Below are 19,778 nucleotides of genomic sequence, written 5' to 3'. Positions count from 1 at the left end.
AATTAAACCTAACAGCTAATGTAAGTCGAAACTGCCTGCGAGCTTCTCCTGTACTATACGGTAATTCCTCTACTATGCGACAGTAAGTCAAGTTGGTTATGGCACAATCGTTAGCTTATTTTTATAAAAGCGTCTGCTACGGAGCCATAACGTGAGATACAAGGTAATGGAGCCTTTTATACATTGTCGTGTTTCTTTAGAAATAAACAATGGACAAATAGAGTCTTTAAACGCTTCAGATGTAAAGTTATTCGCAGTCAAGTGACGTAAAAAAAAAATGGCGGTCAGTGTAATGCTAACAAGAGGTGATAGCTTCGTAGCAACAAAATGGCGCCATCGGAGGTTCGCGTTCTGAAGCGAAGCTTACCCCCTTGGGTTAGCATGGCGGCGTTAGCCAGGACCAGTAGGGATCGCTTCACTGGCTGTGTCTCAATGGTTTTTGAGAGTAACCAACTTGAGTACTCTAGCTATAATTCAATGTGAGTACACATATGTTTATATGACATTTAATGCCCGTCCCTTGTAGACGTGATAAAAAGCCTGAAGCTAATGCTTACCAGTTCAGGAGGAAATTAGCCAACTCTACGTACTTTTGGGCTCTAAGCTGTCTCCATCTTTCAAAAACATCTCCAATATTTACCCGGGGTTTGTTACGTCTCTGGTCACGCAACTGTTAGAAACATGCCAGGGTTTTTTAAATGAAAACTGCTAAATGTGTCTCTGTTCTCCGTACTGACTTTAAACATCTGTGTGATTGAAGGTTTGTAAGTAAGTGCTGCAGGTTTCCAATATTTGCATTTTAAAAAACAGTCCTCCACTAACATTAAATTGATTTAAAATTTCCATTGATTCTTTTTTACACAAATTTATCTTTTTACACACAATTCCCACTTGACTGACCTCCAGTAAACAGCATCGGTGGTTAATTCATTGTGAGCTGTAGCCCTAATTCGAATTATCCACAGTTGTGTCATTGCTATGTTATGCAAACACACAGCACATGTCAGCTTCATAAATCTTCCTGCAACGGCTGGTGTGGGGAATTATCTTAACACGGCGGGAAAACAAGCAAAGCCTCTTAGCTGTTTAAGGCACTATTGATTTGATTTGCTTCCTAAAAGGGGAAATGTATAGATGCATACTGTCTTCTCCAGAGAGTGATATTAGTTTCCCTCAGGAGGAAAGGATACTGTCTGAGCGAGGCGTGAAGAATTGGCTCCAGGTTCGGCAGGAGCGTGGGCCCCTTCGTCAACGTATAACATGTTATTAAAGGAGAGAAAGTTGTTACAGGACTGTTTCTCTTGAAGGTAACCCAAAGCTATCCAGTTCTGTGGTCGCAGGAAGAAAATGTATTTCTCGCAGCACACTGAGCACCATGACAGCTGACGACACTAAACCCCCAGTCTCTTTCTCTGCCTTCCTCTCCTCTCGCTCTCTGGTTTTCTTCTTCACTCACTCTGAATTGCTACCTCAGCTACTTGCATTTTCACAAACCCCACAGTTTTACTCCAGGAACAGTTTGTTCTGTGTGTTCAGGATGGAGGGGTTTGTTTTATGTTCAAATGAATGTTTTTCATGTAGCTATATTGATTAAGCACCAATCTGTGATCAGCTGCCATTGCTGTGTTTGAACACTTCCCAGAGATCACTGTGTAATGTCAGCAGTAATGTGAGGTCTTTCTCCTTGCAGTTTACATTCATGAAGGTGTGTTCTTTGCTTCACAAATGCTAACTACGGAGAGCTGCCTGCAATTAATGTAACATGCATCCCTTCCTGTTACTGTGTGACAAACAGTGTAATGTAAATGTGCAACTTTGGCATTATATTCACCGGGAAATGTACACCTGTGCTTCAGAGTGATGCAGTAGATGCAGAAAGCCCATGCAGAAAAAAAACTATTCAATATTATTATGAAAGTTTCCAGCCATATATACTTTGGTCAAGCAGACAACATGTAATATTTTCCCTCAGTGCAAAGACATTACAGTTATGTATGGTGGTGAAAAGCAGCTACATACATTCACTTAAGTACAATTGTGTGTGTGTGTGTGTGTGTGTGTGTGTGTGTGTGTGTGTGTGTGTGTGTGTGTGTGTGTGTGTGTATATATATAAACATACATACATACAGGGTCCACCCTGCATAATGATTGCATTTACCTTTTGATACTTTAGACATTATTTTGATAATACTTACGTACTACATTATTTTAATTAAGAAATATTTTGAATGCAAAACTTTTAAAGGTAACAGAGTATTTTTTACACTATGGATAGTACATATGTATACTCTATACTCCACCACTGGTTAATTTTCAAAAGAATTTCAAAAAAAAAACTTTAGAGCTGGGCAATATATCGATATTATATTGATATCGTGATATGAGACTAGATATCATCTTAGATTTTGGATATTGTAATATTGTAATATGGCAGGTGTTGTCTTTTCCTGGTTTTAAAGGCTGCATTACAGTAAAATTATGTCATTTTCTGAACTTACTAGACTGTTGTAACTGTTCTATTATTTGTATTTACCCACTTAGTCATTTTATCCACATTAATGATGATTATCACAAATCTCATTGAGTAAATATTTTGTGAAAGCACCAATAGTCAACACTACAATATTGTTGCCGTATCGATATTGAGGTATTTGGTCCAAAATATCGTGATATATGATTTTCTCCATATCGCCCAGCCCTACCTTAGTTTAACATTTTACCTAGGCTATATATTCTATTCACTTCTATTTTTTCTCTATTCTATTGCAAAATGGTGCACTGGGAAATTATCTGTACAGACACAGCACAAGTATGTTAGCACATGTACATTGACAATCTCCTTTTTTGCATGCATGCATGGACAGACCAGTGTCCTGGCAGACCAACTGATGCATCTGTGGAACAAGATGTTTTTCCCAGCCACAATCGGCTGTAGACGCTGATAAAAAATTTCCACAGGTTCAATGTAATCTGTGCTTGGGTTGACAGAATCGGAGAATGTATAAGAGAGCTGATCTGAGCTGAGAGAGTGTGTGTGTGTATCAACAGACTGACACCATGATGCAGACACTGGCCCTCCTGCTGCTTCAGGTAGCATATGGTGAGTAGCATGGCTTAGCTAGAGAAGTCAAACGGAATAAAAATAAGTTGGTAAAGTTCTTACAAAATGTGGATAGATTAAGCACTAAATTCATTTCAGTTATAGAATTCTATGTTATGTTTTTGTAGTTGTTGGATGTGGTACACCTGCTGTCAAACCTGATACCAACAGGGTGGTGAACGGAGAGGACGCTCGCCCCCATAGCTGGCCTTGGCAGGTACTGTCCAATGTTTTAATTCACTATTTAAACAGTATCACAGTGTTTTTGACCAAATAGCAAGGCTGCACGATGTGAGGGAAATATCTACAGTGCTCAGCATAAGTGAATACACCCATGCTAAAGTTGACTAAAAAGAGAAATAAAAAAATCATCTTTTGGAAATTGATCTTAATGCCTCAATTAAAAAAATTAGGAAAAGTCCAACCTTTAAGGACACCAATTTTATTTGTGAATGAATAATGTAAAAATACATTTTCTTCCTTAAAATACAGGGGGCATAAGTATGTTAAATTCCCATAGAGGCAGGCAGATGTTTATTTAGAAAGGCCAGTTATTTCATGGATCCAGGATACTATGCATCCTGATAAAGTTCCCTTGGCCTTTGGAATCAAAATAGCACCCCCACATCATCACGTACCCTTCACTGTACCTAGAGATTGGCATGGGGTACTTTCCATAAAATCATCTCTCAATGCAAATCAAACCAGCTATTAGGCTAACCACAAAACAAGGGCTGCAACTAACGATTATTTTAATAATCGATTAATCTGTCGATTATTTTTTCGATTAATCGATGAATCGGATTTAAAAAAAAGCATTAATTTACATCAACTCAATACATGCATACTTATTGTTTTAGTTAATAGTTGTGTAAAGGTAAGTAACCCAAATAGCAGATACAGACAAGACAGACAGACACACACACACACACTTATTCATTAAATTATTACCATCATTGTAGTAAGTGCAAGTTAAGTTTGTTTATACACCACACACTATTATATTTGTCAACAATAACTGATATGGGACAAAGCACATAATATACATAACAGATTGAAAAATGAATGGGCCAAAAAAGGCGAGTGAATAAAACCATGTCTTTAGTCTTGCAAAGTATACCACCCCTGCTTTATTACTGTTATTACCGAGCTAACGCTAGCTTGTCATGCTAGTCAGCTGGATAACGAGTAAACAGCAGCACCAGAAGAGCTACTGGAGGGACGGTACGTTCCTCCCTTCAGACCGGAACAGAAGGAGGATAGTGTAGTGACTTTACCCTGCTGTTGAACTCCCTTCCTCCTCATCAAGGACTCCAACATGTTTACGTTTTAGGTGCTGACTCATCACCGTGGTGCTCCCCTGCCATGCCGTGTCGCTTTTGCTTATCTTGCAATTAACACGTTTCTGATTGATTTAGTGTGAAATGCTCCCACACCTTGGATGACTTGGGTCGTACTGATTTCTCTGCCTCCGCCGAGTGTTTCAGAACAACGTTACGGGTCTCTCTGGTCTCTCTCCGTATTTCCTCTACCCCCGCTCTGCTCTTTTTTCTTTTCTTTCGCTCCGCGCTGCTCCGCTCTGCGCTCAACTCAATTTTTTTTTTATCTCCGCGACTAGGTGGCCTAATAGTTGTGCGACACAACGAATCGATAATTAAATTCGTTGCCAACTTTTTTAGTAATCGAATTTTATCGATTTTATCGATTCATTGTTGCAGCCCTACACAAAACCATGCCAATCTCTAGGTATTTGATTATTTTGACTGATATTGCGATATGGTTCACAATATTGGAGGTATTGATGATTTTTGTATCATTAGTCTCATTTTCATTTTTTTAATGATTATAGTGGGATTTTTGCAAGGATCTGTACCAGACAAAGATGTTTTTCTTTAGTCTGTAGGTTTGATTTGGCTGGGACGTCACTGCAGCATCACAATACTTAATTCACAATGGTTTGACACATATTTTGCCTTTAACAAATATTTATATTATACAACAGTCAGAACAGTAAGGTAGTAAGTAAGAGTAACAGTAAGGTAGGAAAGTTACATCATTTCACTGTTATGTGGCCTTTAAAACCAGGAAAAGACAACACGCATTATTATGATATCATAAATCTAATATAATAATATCTAATCATGTATCACAATATCATCATAATGTTGATATATTTCCCAGATCTAAGGGTAACTATACTCTTTTTTTAGAATTAAATTCTAATTACTCACGTTTTTTTGTGCAGATCTCCCTGCAGGTGAAGCACGGCAGCCGTTTCCATCACACTTGCGGAGGGACTCTGATTGGACCTCGCTGGGTGCTGACGGCTGGACACTGCATCTGGTGACTAACAATAAGACAAAAAACTTACTGTGTGACTCAAGGGATAACACGTGAGAGCTAAAGACAGACGTCAAGGATTAATTGAAGCAAGCCACCAGAACCAATGTCGGAATATAGTTTGGTGATACAAATGAGATCTATAGAATTGTGTAGAAATATGAGGCATATAAGACAGGGAAATGTAATCTGAAATGAGGTGTCTTACAGGCCAGGGGATGTGTACCGTGTGGTCCTGGGGGAGCACGACATGAGCAAGGAGGAGGGCACGGAACAGATCAGAGATGTTTTGCGGATCATTGTCCACCCCAACTGGGACATTGACTTTGTGGCTGCTGGGTGAGTTTATTATATTAAAATTCTTGACTGCAAATCAGTGAATTCCCTTGTTTTTGTATCACCAGTGGAAGCCTTAATACACATAAAATAAGACAATTTACACCTGTAAGCAGAAGAACCTACAGTATTAAGTAAATGGAGTAATGTAACCAATTTACCCATATACAGTACAATATACTGAAAGGGATTCAATGAATTCATGTTATCAATAAAGACCATAAAAACAGTCTCAATGAAAGGTCTAAGCTTGCTTAAAGCGCATGTTCCACTCAATCAGTGAAACTCTACCTATAATAGTGTTTTTCTCACAGCAACGATCTTGCCCTCCTGAAACTGGATAAGAGCCCCATCATGAGTGACAGCGTTGGGGTGGCTTGTCTTCCAGAGGCTGGAGAGATCCCCACCCACGGTTCACCGTGTTACATCTCTGGCTGGGGCAACCTTTACAGTAATGTCCCTGTGTCCTCACCTGTCATCCTGACTTTGCACTGATGGCTGCAGCTCACTGCAGGGTTTCATTTGGCTAAAAGATTAATGGGTGCTTCAGGCTCAGACAGGTGAAAATGTTGCCTAGAACTCAGTTGTGACTTTATTGTGAGCATTGGTTGACATAAACCAGCTGCACTCTCTGGCAATGCATTACAATGCATTTTCCAGCTAATCCAATAACTTCTTAACCCACAAAGTAACAGGAAACCTTTCAGTTTATCTGAAAAATCACCAGATTTGAAAATACATGGTTTTCACTGGACAGGAAAGGTATTAAACTTGTAATCTAAAAAGTAACTAGAGCTGTCAGACAAATGTAGAGTAAATGTACAGTATTTGCCTATGTAGTGGGGTAATAGAGGTATGAAGTTGCATAAACTGGAACTACTCAAGTAAAGTACAAGTAGGCATGGAGTTTGATGGATAAACAGGCCTAGTGCCAGGCCCAGGCTGTTTACTGCCTCACATGTATTAGCATACTATATAGTATCCATGAGTTCTAAAAGATAATTAACCCAGAACGTCATTTAAAACACTTATCTGGCGCGATTTCCAGAATCCTCAAAGACTCTTCTAATAACCTGGATGAAAAATATAGTCCGTCCGCTGAATAATAAAAAATTATTTTAGTAAGTTCCCAAGTTGCGACTTTGTTTCCTTCTTTCTTATGAACGTATGTCGGCGGGCTGCCATTTTTGTTTTGAGTCGGAAACAGAGGCACGTAGGTTTTGAAACGGGATAATATCTTAAAGCCTATACTGTCTATGGATAATATAGCCTATTATTATTTTTCAGGATTCAGCAGCAACGGCCTATTTTTTTTCCACATGGATATAGAGAAGTATTTAGCTAGGGAAAACGGTGTTTCTTTTTTTTTTTTAAACTATCTTATGTTTTTTTTACACATCACAGTTACGAAACTAATGTTTAACTCAATGGCTATGCCAATCTAAAAAAAGATGCTAATACATAAGAGGCACTAACGGTCTGGTCAGGACAAGTGGAGAGCTAGCTTAAGTTACTCACCAAGGCTAACGTTAAGCTAGCTGTTGATGGTCCGTATATCCTTCCATTGTAGAGCTGCTTGCTTTTATCTATGTTTGTTTCTACATTTTGTGTGTGTGTGTGTGTGTGTGTGTGTGTAATGAAACTAATTACTTTTGCTGCTGAGTAAATAGTAAAGTAATGGAATTACTTTTTAAATGCGCAATGTCTAATGAGTGTTTACAGTTTTTAAGTTTGTTTTCCAACACTGCTCTCTGCCTTGTATGTATGCATTTATGTGTTGCTGAGCATGTCTCTTCTCTCTGTGTGTGTGTGTGTGTGTGTGTGTGTGTGTGTGTGTGTGTGTGTGTGTGTGTGTGTGTGTGTGTGTGTGTGTGTGTGTGTGTCTCAGCCCATGGCCCCATGCCTGACAGGCTGCAGCAGGCCTTGCTGCCTGTGGTGGAGCACAGTGTGTGCAGCCGCAGCGACTGGTGGGGCATCAACGTCAAGAGCACCATGATCTGTGCAGGAGGAGACGTCGTGTCTGGATGCAATGTGCGTGAGGCAACAACAGAAAAGCCGCTTGTTGTCAAAAGTGTGCTAAGTCAGTGGTTCCCAACCTTTTTAGTCTGAGGTCCCCCCACAGCCCTGTCAGATGAACTCACGTTCCCATTTATCAATTCTCAATGTATGATCCAAATATATAACACTATTCATTATATATAAGTACATTTTGTTAGGCTTTTCATACCACTGAACTGTCAATATTAAGGTTGGTTTGGGCAACAATCATACTACTACTACTACTTGGAAGTGAAGCTGAAAGTTTCAACTATTTCTCCAATACTTTTAGCTTATCATGTCAGCTGTTTATGTACAGGGCCGTGCAGAGACCTTTTGAGGGGCATGGTCTCAAATTCAAAAAAGTGCACATGGCATCTTTATTTTAAAAACTGTATATTTTTAGGGCCCGAGCGCCGACAGCGGCGAAGGCCCTATTGAAACTGAAGGAATTATTCTATTATTATTTTCCCGTCAAATGAATTGGCTTTTTGAGGGGCTTAATATATTCAAAAATTCACCAAATTTGGCAGTCGCATCAAGTCTGGTGAAAATGTACGTATTTTAAGGGTTTCGGGAATAGGCGCACAAAAATGGCTCGCTAGTGCCCCCTAGAAAGTTAAGAAAATTGAGCCCCTGCAGTGCATTTAACGTAGACTCACAAAACTTGGTACACATATGTAACATGTCAAGATGTACAAAAAACGCCATTAGAGCCATACCCTAAACCCAACAGGAAGTCCACCATTTTGATTTCAAAGTTCGAAATTAGTGCGATTTTGGCCATTTCCACATGTCGTACTTTAACGATCTCCTCCTAGAGATTTCACTTTCTTTTCGTCATAGGGCGTGGCCGTGGCAGGGCGGCCATTTTGTGCGTTTCGCCGCCGTAACAGGAAGTGGGTGTAACTCGAGTGTACGTTGTCCAATTACCTCGAAACTTTTCAGGATTCATAAGAGTCCAACCCTGAGGACAAATAAAGGCCGATATTTACTTAAAGTCATAGCGCCCCCTAGTGGCAACAGGAAGTAGGCCTAAATGTCAAGGTGCTATACTTTAACGAACTCCTCCTAGAGATTTCGTCAGATGGACTTCAAACTTGGTCTGTACCATCCCAACACCTTAACGATGAAAAGTTATTAAAAGAAAAACTTTTCGTCAGACGGTGTGGGCGTGGCGTGGCGGCCATTTTGAGTGTTTAACGATGAACAAAGAAGTTGTTGTAACTTGAGTGTACGTTGTCGTATCTGCCCGAACTTACTCATGAATCACAAGGCTCCAGGCCTGAGGACACCTACAGGCCAAAATTGACTTTTGCCCCCTATGCATTAGCCACGCCCCTTTTCACAGCTAATGAACCGTATGACGTAGAGTCTTGTGTGAGGTATCGTTGAACTCGGCGGGGAGTTCCCTTTTTATTGGTGACAATTTGCGGCGTCTGAGTGCCGTGCAAATGTACGGTCGCAAGGAGCAGCGTCAGCCGGTAACCCCGACGCGCGCCGAGGCGCGAGGGCCCGTCCATCGCTGCTCGCAGCTTTAATTGTTAAATATTCTTCTTAAACGGACCACTTGTGGGCCATTGTAAAAAAAAAAAATATGAGAATAAAAATAAAATATGGACAAAAAAAGGGCACTTTGGCCTTGAGGGCAAAAGGGGCAGGTGCTCAAGCACCCATTACCCCCCCTCTGCACGTGCATGTTTATGTGTTACTTTTAGCTACCTGTTTAAACTTTTTTGCGTGCTTACTAGTTTTTTTAAGCACTTTTATAATACAACTGCAGTGTTCAGGTGTTGAGAAATTATTTTATTCAAATCATTTATTCATTCATTAATTAGTTGACCTGTTCCACAACAGAAGTACACGTACCCCTGGTACCACTGTATTAAAACCCTCTGCTGTAAACAAGGTCCGCTACTTTACACTGTGACTGTGTTCCCGTTCCTCTCTCAGGGAGACTCTGGCGGTCCTCTCAACTGTTTGGGTCAGGATGGGAGGTGGTACGTCCAGGGTGTAACCAGCTTCGTTTCCTCTCGTGTGTGCAATGAAGTGAAGAAACCCACCGTCTTCACCCGCATCTCTGCCTTCACTGAGTGGCTCAGCGATGTAAGTTGATCAATACTTGTTCTATTTGATCTTCAGCTGGGGTCCTCAACGTTTTTAAGGCCAAGGACCCATTAGCTGAAAGAGAGACGGAGCAGGAACCCCCACCACATGCATATTAAACTGGGCCTCCAAGAACATGTAGGGCGGCCTAAAGCCTTTACGCATACCATTTGATGGTACATACAATACTAAGGTATTACAATAATTATTATTGACATTGTATATTTATACATCATGTTTTAATGTTATACATACATGTAGCACAGTGAATCTTTAAGCTTAACTGTATCTGGCTACCTTAGTGGCTACCTTACCTACAGGCCAATAAGCCTGTCATCAATGTTAAAAATCAACAATAGGCCAATTTATCTTTGCTAATAATATGTTGAACCCATGTTTATATATATTTTCAGACATACTACCTTTGAAACTTTTTTTAAATGATGGAACAATAACTTTGGGCCCCCCTGCAGTAACTGTGAGGACCCCCTAAGGGTCCCGGACCCTCTGTTGAAGATCTCTGATCTACAGTCACAGCTCACATGTGCATGGGTCTGTCCGTAGAGACACAGACATGTCACTGACAGAACATTTCATACATCACTAAGTTATGTTTTCTCTTCAGGTCATGCTGCGGTACTGAAGATCTACGACACCAGTTGATCAATAATGAGCTCCCAAGTCAATAGCCAATATTTTCTCTGTTTTCTCAGACTCAGAATAATATGTCTGTAATTACTGATAAACATTAGAATATAGGAGAATACAAAGCATTTAAATCCTTTTCATACTGTTCAATAAACATTCCTGTCTTTTATCAGGACGCCTCTGGTTGTAAATTATTGGACCTTTTTTTTTTTTATTAATGTCACATAATCGTAAAGTGCACGTGTGAAATTTGAGGCCCGCGGGCAAAGTCAGGCCCCTCTCAAATTTGAATCTGGCCCGCGTATCAATTTAGGCCCGCCTAGTTCTGCACCAAACCAAAAAGGTTGGGAAACTGTTTTTCAAACTGCAATTACACGACACTCAAAGCAGAATTTGGCAGGTTGGTGGCCTTTTAATAATGTAATCAGAATGATTGTTTTTGCTTGACTTGCTAAATTCTGTGATGGCTAAGGAATGTTTTTACTGATGTTTTTTTAGGGATTTATGTGGGCCAAATTGTATGCTAAAAGACTATGGGACATGCAATAATATAGTCAAAAATATTTTACTTTTTCAATCAAAAGCATGTAAATAAACTATACATTGATGCAATTCTCATTTTCTAGTGTGGCCCTAGATAGAGTTTGACACCCCTGGTGAAGTGCCTAATTTGCATCACGTGTATGTTAAAACAAAAAAGCAACCACAATTGTTTATTATAAAGCACAGCAGCAGCTAAAATCTAACAAAATCAGCATTTTTCATGAGAAAAGTGTAGAAAGATTCATTTCTAAAAATGCATTGTTGTGTGATAAGAAGAATGAGGAGAATTGCTGCGTGTGTGTGTGTGTGTGTGTGTGTGTGTGTGTGTGGGTGGAGGACTTATGAATCAGTATTTCCTATCAATCACCACCAAGGTCGGCCAAGTGTCGGCGCTGGTGAACATACTGTCTGGTGATGCACCAGGTGGAGCTGAGCCAGCTCCCATCAGATAAACAGCAGCAGTAGGTTACCGTGACGACCTCAGCCGTCTGCTCCGTCAGATAACCGGAGCACTTTGAGCCACTTTTGACAAATATACATCCAGTTTGTGAAAACAGACTGTGCTATTTTTAGCATGATAGAATGTGATAATATATAATATAAGGTTACATACAGTAAATAAGCTCACAACTTTGTTTGGATCAGTTTGACAAGGTGTAGATTTAGAGTGAGCAATACAACAAAGCATAGAAATATTTCAATGTACTCATCAGTAGCCATTAGGGCTGGGTATCGCCAATGATTTTCCAGATTTGATTCCAATTCAAAAGGTCCCGATTCATTTACATTTCCAAATTTGTTTTTCTTTTTTTAGAGATTGTGTTTTGTGCATTTTAGGCCTTTATTTTTATAGGATAGCTGAAGACATGAAAGGGGAGAGAAGCGGAATGACATGCAGCAAATAAGGGCTGCAGGTCAGAGTCGAAGAAGCGCCCGCTGCGTCAAGGAGTGAACCCCCATATATGGGCGCGCGCACTACCAGGTGAGCTACCCAGGCACCCAGTTACAGTACCAATTTTGCTTGGAGCTAAAAGACATTTTCAGAGAACTTATGCTGTAAATTGTACAAGCAAGAAGGAATCCTCAAATATATGTTGTTATGCACCAGGTTATTGTTTACATTAAGAATTAACCACCAAAAGATTTGTTTAAAGTAATTTGTACTTGGGGCGCCTGTAGCTCACCGGGTTGGCTCAACCAGGTGTACAGAGGCTCAGTCCTTGTTGCAGCGGCCACAGGTTCGGTTCCGACCTGCGGCCCTTTGCTGCATGACATTTCCCCTACCTCTCCCCTTTCAAGTCTAAGCTGTCCTGTCAAAAATAAAGGCCTAAAACTGCCCAAAAATAATCTGAAAAAGAAAAGAGAAGGTGAGAAGATATACCGTATATTAAAAGATCAATTTCGGAATTTTATCAATATCAGATCACTCAAACAAAGATTGATTTTAATTGGAGAATCGATTATTTTAACCCAGCCCTAGTAGCAATGCTAGTACTGACATCAAAATACACTCATGCAGAATGGCCCATATTTTATTATTGGATTATAATTATTGATCCATTACTTCAATGTAATGTTTAAATGAATAAGTATCTAGAGCTTGTACTCTCTTATGTTATTCAAATATAGTAAGACTAAACTGATGAGTGAGGTTCTGCTTCAAACCATGACATGAACACAGACTTTTGGACATGGATGTATCCCCATCTGCTGGTAGATGGGGGAGCCTGCCTGGTGCTGTCAGCATCAGCATCACAGCAGCTCCATCCAGTGGGCAGAAAAGAAGACAGACACACGCTCTGAAATATGACATGTAACTTCATCAAAAAGCTATTCCTCTTGAATTAGTTTTAAACAGAAGCATAATTCCCTCTAAGGATTTTCAAAATCTTATTTCTTTGTAGGCTTGTGCAATGAATCAAATTTGGATTGGATTTTGATTTCGCCTCCTAACGATCACGAAAACAATGTAATCAAGAAAAAACATTATTTTGCACGTTAAATTTTTCAAGTAAACTCTTATTTTGTCTTGTGTTCTGAAGGGGAATTCAAAAAGTTCAACGGGGAAAGTGTTCAGGGAAATTTCACAGTTCAAGGTGTTTTCATAATTTCAACATCTTTCCAAAAGTCAATAATTAATCATGTTAAATAACCGTGATTTCAATATTGACCAAAATAATTGTGATTATGATTTATTGACGGAGCAGCCTTAAGGCCTCTTTATAGTCGCCGTTCCCGACCTGTCGTGCGACATTGACTCACTTTTACAGTTTCAGTGTATCTAAAATCTTTTTGAATATTGCTCTGCCACTGTCCGGCCATCATAGTCCAGATGAGAGAAGAAGAGTTGTGTAAAAAACACACTGATGCTCGTCCGAACTGCCTTCAATTACTACAGCCAGGGTTTCTGCGGGGTCTTAAAAAGCCTAAAAAAAGTCTAACATTTCCAAATAAAAATTGTAGGCCTTAATAAGTATTGTGTGCTAGGTCTTAAATAATGTTCAACAGGTCTACATTTTTTCTAATGCTCATTGAAATTCTGTGGTGTTGTAGTTATTTTTGTCTTTAGTCCAAAAAATAATTTGCTGATTATGACTACAAATGAGACCAACATGCAACTTCCAGACTCTGACATCTGACTTTGTTTTTGATGTCGTGATATAGGGCTTAAATTGTTTTCACAAAGGTCTTAAAAAGGTCTTAAAAAGTCTTACTTTTGACTTGTTGAAACTTGTAGAAACCCTGTACAGCTTACTCACAGCACTCAGCTTGACAAGGTGTTCGGGGGAATGTTGTTGTCGATGATGCCCCAGGCTGTTGCCTCTCAAGCTACATCAGGGGCGATTCCAGGATTTTTTAAGTGGTGTGGCACAAGTCAGGGGGGGCGATAATAATACAGCATAGAAAATCTGCTTAGAAATAAAGGAAATATTGCATAGGATAGAACAACACAATGTAATTTTGCTAAATAAAACACATCACATTCATTATTAATTTAATTATTATTAAATTAATAATGAATATTATTTTTATTTTTTTTTCGACAAATTGTGTATCCAAATACAAAACACATTTTCTGGGCTCTTAAGGCAAAAAAAAATTGGATATGTGGAAACAAAGAAATTAAAAAATAAATTGACAAGGCCTGAGAAGATTTTTTTCACAGAACCGTATAAAAATAAAGTGTAATACACTTACAATAAACTTCAACAAAGAAAACCTTACTGTACACAGTTTCTGATAACAGGAAACAGAACAGAAATAAAATCCTTCTTTCCATCACATGTAAATTCACTGTCAATTTGGTCGAAACCTTGACACTGTAGCCGCTCAGCCTCGCTACCCTCTGAGACTCAACCAGTTTGGACGAGTTCTTGCAGCAGATCTTTATGGCTTTATGGATTACAGCTCAGCCTACTCACACCGTGGTACTACAGGGTGGCTCCGGTGGCTCTTAGTCTATATCGACAACGTTTCATTTACAGGATTGTTCCGGTGGGTGTGAATGTGATTTGAGTGGTATACTGTGTTGTGTTGCTGGGAATGTGAAGTGTACACGCCAACTGTGTGACTGTGTGACTGTGAAATGTGAACTGGGTTGTGCTGCTGGTTATGGGAACTGTACATATATATGATATTCTGCACAAATGAAGTTCCCAACGGATAAATACAGTTCATTGAATTAAAGTGAAGTGATATATGGCATAATCTGTCATACATCAGTCTCTCTCTATCAAAGAAACTAAAATATCATTACATCAAAGATCATTACATCAACTAGGTAAGTTAGTAAATAAGGATTATTTCTATTTTTCATTTTGTTTTGTTTTTCTGCAATAATGGAAGGACAATAACCAATTGTTTGCTGCATAGATTTAAAAATAAAAGTAGCTAAAACATACAGATTAAAAGATAGCTTTTTTCACCTAGAAACCCTTTGATATACTGTGCTCTAACAAACTCTTCTGTGTATTATCAGAATACTGCTGGTCATGCTGCTGTATTATCCCTTTTGGTAACCCTTGAAACTTGTTGAAATGTTTGAATTGTTAAATTGTTAATAATTATTTCCTCAGTGTTCCAGGACGGTCACCCGACTGATACTCAGCAGCTCCTTTGTGCTTCGGTGCATTCTGTAATAAATTGTGTGTCACCTTCTGTAGACTACATCCCAGAGTGAGAGAGCGTCGTTCCTCCAGGTGAAATTCTCTGCCATCCCTCCACTCCGAGTTAACACTCAGGCTATTGTGAACAAAGGGCAACAGAGAATTCACTGAACTTCTTTTCTGTCATTCGCTTTTTTTTTTGTCAATCTTTGATCAAAAGCATTATGACTTTTTCTTTTATCAGCCGGTTTCACAGCCTCACAGTGACGGACAGAAACAGCCTGAACGATAGAGTGAAACCCTGCTCTAAAATGATTGGCGTGAAACAAAGCAATTTTTGTTCTTTTGTTCTTCTCTGTTGCCATCAAGACGTTGTTATATTTTACCTGCTTTTAAAACTAATCGCCACATTAATTCTTTTATCCCTTCTGCGATTGGACTTTTACATGGATACAACCTTTTTTTTTTTTTTCATTTTGTATCTACTCTCTAGGGTGTAAGCTTTTGTGCTGTTATGTATGTGTGTGTGTGTGTGTGTGTGTGTGTGTGTGTGTGTGTGTGTGTGTGTGTGTGTGTTGTTTGTAGCTGCTCTTAACTAATTGCCCCTTGTGGGATTAATAAAGTTGTTGAATTGAATTGGAACTAGTTTTATTTTGTACAATGTGTACCCTAACTGCCTTAGATACTAGTTCCCTCCAACTGTGCAATATGTGATTCCTATTCATCTGCACCTTACTCATCTGTATATCTGTGTTTATATACTGTCTGTTTATAGAAGGATGTTTATTGTGTAAATATGTTTGTTTTATTACTATTATTATTATTATAACTAATTCTATTTTTTCTATTTCTTATACTTTATGTATATTTTTTCTCCTATATTAATGTGTATTTGTGTTATTCTGATGTGTGTAAAAAGAAATCCTATGAGCTGCTGTAGCACAGGAATTTCTACGTCTATCTTATCTTAGTTTATTTTAAAATGATGCACTATAGCCGACAGTATCAATTTCGGCTATGTCGACTCAACGGAAACATTAGATTTCAGAAGACACTGATACATCTTGGCAGTAATAGGCTACAGGCATTATGTTGCATTATTTCTTTCCATCACATGTAAATTCACTGTCAATTTGGTCGAAACCTTGACACTGTAGCCGCTCAGCCTCGCTACCCTCTGAGACTCAACCAGTTTGGACGAGTTCTTGCAGCAGATCTTTATGGCTTTATGGATTACAGCTCAGCCTACTCACAGCGTGGTACTACAGGGTGGCTCCCGGCAGTAACAACAGGCCAAACTCTCTGTGGACTGTGCCAGCATGGCAGAGAGGTGGCATCAACTCAGTGACCCTGCAGGCAATCATGAACTCTGCTACCATAACAGAAGGAAAACAAAACATTAAGATGGAGTAAATGATCCATAGATATAATTATAAAGTATAATGCATGATGGGATTTTTTTTTAACATTTAAAACCTTGACAAAGAGTCTCACACAACATGACACAGATACAGATAATATTGACATTAAATTACATAGCAAAAATGGACATACCACTGCAGAAACATAAGAGGTGAAGAGATACTTTCCTATTTACAAGTGTCCAGTTCATATTTTACTATATATTCAATTTGCTTCATACTGTATGCAGGGGGGAGGGGTGCTATTAGCCACCAGACCCTCTATTTATTTATTTTTTTGCCATTTTAGACCTTTATTCAATAGGACAGCTTAGACATGAAGGGGGAGAGAGAGGGGGAACGACATTCAGCAAAGGGCCGCAGGTCGAAATTGAACCTGTAGCTGCTGCGGTGAGGACTGAGCCTCTGTACACGGGGCCCACGCTCTACCAGGTGAGCTATCCAGTTGCCCCAACACCAGACCCTCTTGAATGTGTGTTATAATGTGTGAATAATTCTCTGTGGTTCAACTAATATGTTCAACTCCAATAGCATCATGGGATTGTGAGCATACAGGTCAAATTAGAAAGACATGTCGCAATGTGTTTTCTACAAAAAAAAAAAAAAAGGTAATTGAACACCTAGGTACAATTTGAAAAGACATATCATGTCAAATGTTTTTTCATGTCAAAGGTCACTCCGGGCATTCAAAAGAAGAAAAAAATCCAACATAGCTACAGGCATAAGTAAAAAGTATTTTGATAAGTGTGTGGGTGGAGGGAGGGAGGGACGATGACAGCACCATACCAAAGGTTAGAGTCAAGCCTCAGCTGTATGTGGGTCTTCTGAGAAAAAAGCATTGGATTAAACCTAATGTGTTAGTCAATCAATAACTAGGAGAGTTGTAAAATAAAGCCACTTTAAGATGCTTCTTTTATACATCACCGGGCGCCACACTGTGAATCTCAAGTGGAGTTTGTTTCGTGCACGGGTCGTGTCGTGTTACTGTGTGGGCTGTGGAGAGGTCAAGGCTAGAACAAGAACCCTTGTTGGAAGTGGAACCAATCAGATACTGTAGCTATCACACATAATATATAAAATATTACTGCTCATAACTGCACAGGAGCCTCTGGGCTCAATTATCAGTAACTTTTTATCACTGGTTATTTAATCAACTATGTACTGCACCTGGCTTGATGTCGTTTTCCTGCAAAAAATAATTAGCAGCCTATAATTACTCCTGCTGAAATACAGTTGTGGAATATTTGAAGAAATAATGACATTTTTATGGTGATTTATTACATTTAAATACCGATATCAGCAACATCTCTACTAAAAAATGTGTTTTATATTGATTTAAAAAATACTTTATTTTAATGTGGTGGGATTAGAAAGAGTAGTACAAAGGTGAACTGTATTTTATTTGCAGTGGTCGGAATGTGCAAAAAAAAAAAAAAAGAAAGGCAATGAAAGTAATCATATAAAAACATAAAAATCAAAGAAGTTATGAATTCATTTAAATTTGAATCCAGAATCAGATTTTGCACCTTTTTTCATAGAAATTCATAACACAGCTTTCAATTGGCTTTGCTGTAAAGAAATGTGTGCTACTGCATTTTTGTGGATGTTTTACATGAGTATTGTTGCTTTTTCTTATACGATCATACAAAGTAATATTTGGATGTATTTCAAAGTATAAAGCCGGCCACACACTGGCTGCGTGGCGTGAGCGTGGCGTGAGCGTGGCGTGAGCGTGGCGTGAGCGTGGCGTGAGCGTGGCGTGAGCGTGGCGTTTCTGCGGCTGTGTGGATTTTTCGAAGTCTTTCCACACCAGAAAGGTGTCTGACACGGCGCTGCTGCTGCTAGCCTTGTCTGGACACATGGATGTTTCCCATTGATTACTGCACTCAAACAGTAGTATACTTCATGTTAAACATAAATATATAATTATAATAATCATTATTTGTTATAATTTTTTTTAATTACATTTATATCAGCATTTATGTCAAATCCTAGAGACTTTCAAACATCAACATGTCATGTATTAATATGTATTCATGTCAAAATGATATATAAAAATCTTTTCCTATTCTATTTTGCCTGGAAACGCTTCCAACACACTTGCATGTTGCGTGAAAAATAGGCGTCGGTCCTATTTTTAGCAGGCACGCGTTTTCGGGTGGTGAGACGTGTGTGTTACGCAGGCAGTGTGCACGCTCTAAGCTGTTAACATGGGAGCCCAAATAAAAACGGACACGCCGCGCAGCTGACACGCTCACGCCACGCAGGCAGCGTGTGGCCGGCCTAATTTATCATATGCATTTGTAGATCCATTGTTTCATTCATTGTGTTTGGTTTAGCACGCAGCCAACAGATTTTGCATTGCGCTAAGAATTTTTTGGAGTGGATATTTTAATTTCTTATTTTGCAGGGCAGTTGAGCACTGAGTTGAGTACCTGCCACTGCCTGAGTCATTACATGTATAATGATTGTTGGTTATGAGCCGTGATGATATGCAAGATAGATTAGATATCAGGTTACAATCCCTCAAGGCAAACTAAGCAACAACAACAACTGAAATAATAAAGCAGTTCTTTTTATTAGTAATTGGATTTAATATAGATAACTGGTATGTTTTGTTATTGTAAGCTTGGGTCTTCCAGTGATAAAAGGGGTAAAAGAAGAGTCTGATAGGCTTTTTCAGACATGCAGCTAAGGGCCCAGAGGGATTTAAATCTAGGGAGTGTATCTCACATAAAACTCTGGTGACCAAACTAGGTTAAAGGCATCATGTGGAAAGGCTGCCTTTGGAGTTTCAGAAAAAAACTTGTCTGGCGCATGTCTTTCTGAAATACCCACGCAGGTCCCAAGTATTCCAAATATGTAGTATCGTCATCATTATCAAGTGCTTTGAGTCTTTAAACGTTAAACTCAGTGAACTCTTTTTAGTGCAGCATTAAATCTATTGAGGTTTGGGAGTAACTGAAACATCATTCTAGCTTAATCATTAGGTGCTTTTCCAGCGCAGGAACTTCCCCCAAGAACCAGGAACCTTCTAAAGGAACTTGTTGTGTTTCAACCTGGTTTCAACCGCAGGGACCAGGGTTTAAATAAAGTTCTGGGGGGCTTCATTCTGCAATGGCCCTGATCAGATGTTCTTTC

The 19,778-nt window shown here is 39.2% G+C and overlaps 1 protein-coding gene and 1 long non-coding RNA gene across 2 annotated transcripts in view; one reads left to right on the top strand and one right to left on the bottom strand.

Moving 5' to 3' along the window:
* LOC114561255 (uncharacterized) overlaps positions 1-7,773 on the bottom strand; it is a 53,333-nt gene extending 45,560 nt beyond the window's left edge. The window contains exons 1-2 of the long non-coding RNA XR_003693336.1: positions 7,295-7,773; positions 5,332-5,447 (exon numbers count right to left, since the gene is read on the bottom strand). This is a non-coding gene — a long non-coding RNA (uncharacterized LOC114561255). The remainder of the gene's footprint in view (positions 1-5,331; positions 5,448-7,294) is intronic.
* LOC114561253 (chymotrypsin-like elastase family member 3B) lies at positions 3,042-10,739 on the top strand. Its single transcript, XM_028587158.1, has 8 exons — positions 3,042-3,100; positions 3,229-3,317; positions 5,346-5,443; positions 5,651-5,779; positions 6,091-6,227; positions 7,665-7,807; positions 9,767-9,919; positions 10,545-10,739. The coding sequence occupies exons 1-8, from the start codon at positions 3,058-3,060 to the stop codon at positions 10,560-10,562; spliced, it is 810 nt and encodes a 269-aa protein (XP_028442959.1). The 5' UTR covers positions 3,042-3,057; the 3' UTR covers positions 10,563-10,739.
* The last annotated feature ends 9,039 nt before the right edge of the window (positions 10,740-19,778 follow it).

This window comes from Perca flavescens, chromosome 9 (assembly GCF_004354835.1).
Source record: "Perca flavescens isolate YP-PL-M2 chromosome 9, PFLA_1.0, whole genome shotgun sequence".
NCBI classification, from domain to species: Eukaryota; Metazoa; Chordata; class Actinopteri; order Perciformes; family Percidae; genus Perca; species Perca flavescens.
This window is presented reverse-complemented; position numbering and strand designations above follow the sequence as displayed.

Coding starts and splice junctions, on each gene's coding strand:
- LOC114561253 (XM_028587158.1), top strand. CDS start 3,058: ATGATGCAGACACTGGCCCTCCTGCTGCTTCAGGTAGCATATG. Junction 3,101..3,228: donor GCTGCTTCAGGTAGCATATG/GTGAGTAGCATG, acceptor ATGTTTTTGTAG/TTGTTGGATGTGGTACACCT. Junction 7,808..9,766: donor ACGTCGTGTCTGGATGCAAT/GTGCGTGAGGCA, acceptor TTCCTCTCTCAG/GGAGACTCTGGCGGTCCTCT.